We start from the raw sequence: 3,999 nt of genomic DNA on the forward strand, positions 1-3,999 counted from the left end.
ATACATGTCACTGTAGCACCTTGAACTTGCAAACTGGGCTTCGCCAGCTAGTAGCACCTAGGCTCCTGGCATCTTCCTATACCTAGATTCAGGTAATCTAGGGGACACAAAATTGATCATGAAGTTAAATATCATATTAGAGTCACCACTAATTTGTTCAGAAGAACAAAGTCGATTGGATACCTAAGGGATTAAGCAGTGATGAGAAAGTCGACGACCTAAGTACATTGAAGGAAACCGGTCTACAAAAGAAATTAGATCTTAGGTTCGGAGGTTCGGTTACGTGTGGGATGAATTAACATTACACGACGCCCTCTTGGTATCAATGCCCATTCTTTTTTCCCCAGGTCATTCATCATCTGAGACGTTTTTGCAGATGGTGTCCTTCCCTCTGTTGCAGATGGTTGTGCGGTGCTAGCAGTAGTGGATCCTCCAGTTTCTCTGACTTGTTGGGTTAGAGAAACGCTTTCACTTGCAGACGCCTCAGGAAGTTGAGTAAGATCAACTTCATATGGCCCTTTTGGAGCGCAAGAGAGAACAGTGGCAGTTCGTGTTGATTTGTATACTGCAGTTACCTTACGAGTACTTCATGATGCTTTGGGAGCCATTACTCTCAGAGGTTGAAGAAGGAGATGACAATTGGGGATTTGATATCGAGAGAGATCCATCGGTCGAGAGAGATATATTGACAGAACTTTCAGCCCCCAGAAAAAGGAATGAGCTTACTTAAACGGACGAGAACATTATCAAATTCTATGCCAAGATTTTTTTTTTTTGTTTGAACAGACGAATCAAGAAATTTTTATTCACTGTTTCTATATATTCTGAAACTTCATCCTTTAGATGTGTTCTAGTCTAGACAAATTGGTGGACTTTCACGGATGTAAGTCGTTAGAAAAGAAAAAAAGAAGAAGAGAACTATCAATATGCGAAGATTAGATGTAACAGGTCTCTCACAGTTCCTATCAATCACTTTTCGTATTTTACGTTTCTTAGGGTCCATTTGATAATACTTATGTTTTGGTAAATAATTTCTTTTTAGAAATAGTCTCTTTTTATTTTTATTCATCGGAACAATTTTTGAGTAAAAAAACGTTTTTGTAACTACACAAAATTTTTATTCTCAAAATGAAAAAATACATGAATGTGTTTGGTACAATCTACAATTTTTTTTGTAATGTAGAACTTCTTTTATGTTTTTAATAATTTTTTAAGATTTATTTTCTTTTCTTATTTTTCAGCTACCGCTGACCGTTGCAGTTTCCGTTGCCATTGCTGCAGGCCAATTGCAGTAGTCAGCGGCGGTTGGTAGTCATCGGCAGCTGGCCATCGATGGTCGGTGGTTAGCGGCGGCCAGCAAGGGGCAGAAGAAAGGGAAAAAGAAAAAAAATTATTTCTAGAAATTGTTTCCGAGAACAAGAAATTATTTTTTTCTACTTCTTATTTATGTTTTAAATCTATTCTCCGCCATTTTTTTATTCTGGAGAATAGAAAAATTAATTAACGTTACAAAATGGATTTCCACTCTTTTTCTATTCCAGGGAAAAAAAAAACAGAAAAACAAAAGGATAAAAACGTTAACAAACAGCCCTTAGTCGTTAGTTCAACCTCAGAGAACCCAAAGGTCCACAGCTCAAGTTTGGTTCTTTTCCGGGACGTAGATCGTTTGATGACAATCTGTGCGAACGACAGCATGTTGTGGCGGTAGACAAATATTTCTACGTAACTCACACTCCTCAGTCAAGCATAGCTACAGTTAGATAAGACAAACCAGAACATTCATTTATCAGAGAAATCGCTTCCACCAAGCACTTCATCTTGATGAAACAACAGAAACTCGTTGAGTACTAAAGAGTTCACTAGACAACACACCTTTCGTTTTTTTCTCTTTTCCAAGGAATGTTGCATATCCAAGCTTTTTGACGGATTCGATGCTTAATCCTGTGGTCGAAGGACAACACCTTTGACAAGGAGTCCGGACTTCCAATGGTCATCCGTTTCGGAGAAGGAAAATCTTATCTCGCCAACATTCTCCGGAGAAGTCATGAATGTACCAACAGGGATGTCTATCCATTCACCCTTCGGCTTCACCAACAAATTCTCAATGCGTCCCTGCGTGGTTTTATCCGGTAGAGTGAGGTTTAAGTTCACCGGAACGTTCCACCCACTGCTATCTACACTCCTTTTCACCACGAAGGCAACCTCATATGTGGTCTTTGGAGAGAGCTTGACTGTCCTAAACGTGCCGGAAATTTGTAGCCAGCATACACTCAACAGCTTCGCCACGGGTATGTCTTCTTCGCCGTTGTAACTGAAAGTCCAAATTTGGAACAATATGCTAGTTAATGATGACATGAAAACTGTAGATAATTTTTCTTCTCTCTTCATGGAGCGCAGGTAGAATTTCGTTATTCGGATCCAATTTGGTCTATTAGCATGTTCACTAGAAGTAATGTTTTCTGCAAGTTCTATCTACGTAAATCAAGTCGATCTGAGACTTCAAAGGACAAAGGTTGATTCTGTTTTTCACATTCAACTAGAGTATAGTTGATTGATCATCCATATCATATCGGCTGCTTTTTGCAATCAAATCATCCATATCAATCGAAGACTTCAAAACAAACCAATTAACTCCAAGTAAATCAAGCAGCGATGAGTACCCTTTTAAACGAAATTACGAAGACATAATCATCATTGCTTTCTTGTATTGCTAATTCTACCGGACAAACACACGTTTCAAGAAGTAACCATTAAAACTAACAAGTACCCGCGTTTTCTTCCATGTAATAGCCTATTGTGTCCACATTGAAGAGTGAATATAGTTACCATTCTTCCGCCTCGTTGATCCAACCCCAGTATTGCTTATTTTCGATCCAACAGATGGATAACTTTTTAGCAAGCAACAAGAAGCAATTCTTTTGGAGATCTTCGTCGACCCAGAACTTCTACAATTTCAAAAAGTGAATGGGACATTCATATCATCGATTCAAGTTTGCTACACATTTCTCGTGTCTAAATTAAATAATTACAAAGTGGAATACCTGTTTGTAATCCTGTTTTTTATCCTTTATGATCACTCCACCGTAGACCCGATTGCACAACTCTTCGACGCCGATCGAGGAATCCGCGTTCGTCACTCTTCGAACAAGCGTTACGGCGAGGAGAGGAGGCCTTCTCGCTTCAGCTAGTCTTACTGGTGCTGAGCCTTCCTTAGTTTTCTCTTCCATTTTTTCACCATTGAGTGTCTCGCAGCAGGCTGTTCCAATTGAAAAGGAAGTCTCGACACTCAAAATTTTGGGAGGAAGGATGGGAAGAGAAGGGGTGACTGTAGTTGGCTTTCCGGTCTTAACTAATAATCAAAAGGTATTCTTTTTTTTAATATTAATCTGCGAATGCACCCGGAATTGAGTTAGGTAAAATCCTGCTGCCGGTTTCAGAAGTTCAACATATTAAGCCACGAAATCAGGATCAATATAAGCCGCATAACCCTTGCGCATTTTCTCAATTCAGGGCTTTTCTTTATCCTTGCATGCGTTTCAATTCTGATTATTCATAAGCAAATGTGAACCAAAAAAAATAGCTTGAACTGTAAAATCGGGCTTGTTTCGGCTTTGAGCTTGTTTAGTTTAATTAATCAAGGAAAAACATGATCTAATAAATCGAAAGGCCAAACTGAACCAATAAGTCCAATTGAAAGCCCTCCCTCGGAGCAGTTGTCTCATACCTTTTCTTAGGGAGGATTTTTCTCCTGTTTTATTTTACGATAGCTCCCAGCTTCTTAGTCTATTTTGTCAAAAAAAAAAAAAAATCCCGGAGATCTCAAGGATAATTTCGGGATATGAAATTATTTTGTTTCCATTTATTTTATTTCTGAATTTTTGGAATTAGGAAGTGAATCGCTTGAAGTAGGACGTAGGAAATCTGTTCCCATCTCTTGCTATTTTCTAGTAATCCTAGGCTTTATTTATATTTTATGTTCTTTGTAATAATATATGCAAT

The 3,999-nt window shown here is 38.5% G+C and overlaps 1 protein-coding gene across 1 annotated transcript; it reads right to left on the reverse strand.

Annotated features, from left to right (window-relative positions):
- Window positions 1–1,935: 1,935 nt before the first annotated feature.
- On the reverse strand, window positions 1,936–3,227 carry LOC120287117 (uncharacterized protein PHLOEM PROTEIN 2-LIKE A4-like). The gene is made up of 3 exons (XM_039299811.1): window positions 3,042–3,227; window positions 2,827–2,945; window positions 1,936–2,311 (listed from the first exon to the last, which is right to left on the reverse strand). The coding sequence occupies exons 1-3, from the start codon at window positions 3,225–3,227 to the stop codon at window positions 1,936–1,938; spliced, it is 681 nt and encodes a 226-aa protein (XP_039155745.1).
- Between the last annotated feature and the right edge of the window lie 772 nt (window positions 3,228–3,999).

This window comes from Eucalyptus grandis, chromosome 8, assembly GCF_016545825.1.
Source record: "Eucalyptus grandis isolate ANBG69807.140 chromosome 8, ASM1654582v1, whole genome shotgun sequence".
Taxonomy (NCBI): Eukaryota; Viridiplantae; Streptophyta; class Magnoliopsida; order Myrtales; family Myrtaceae; genus Eucalyptus; species Eucalyptus grandis.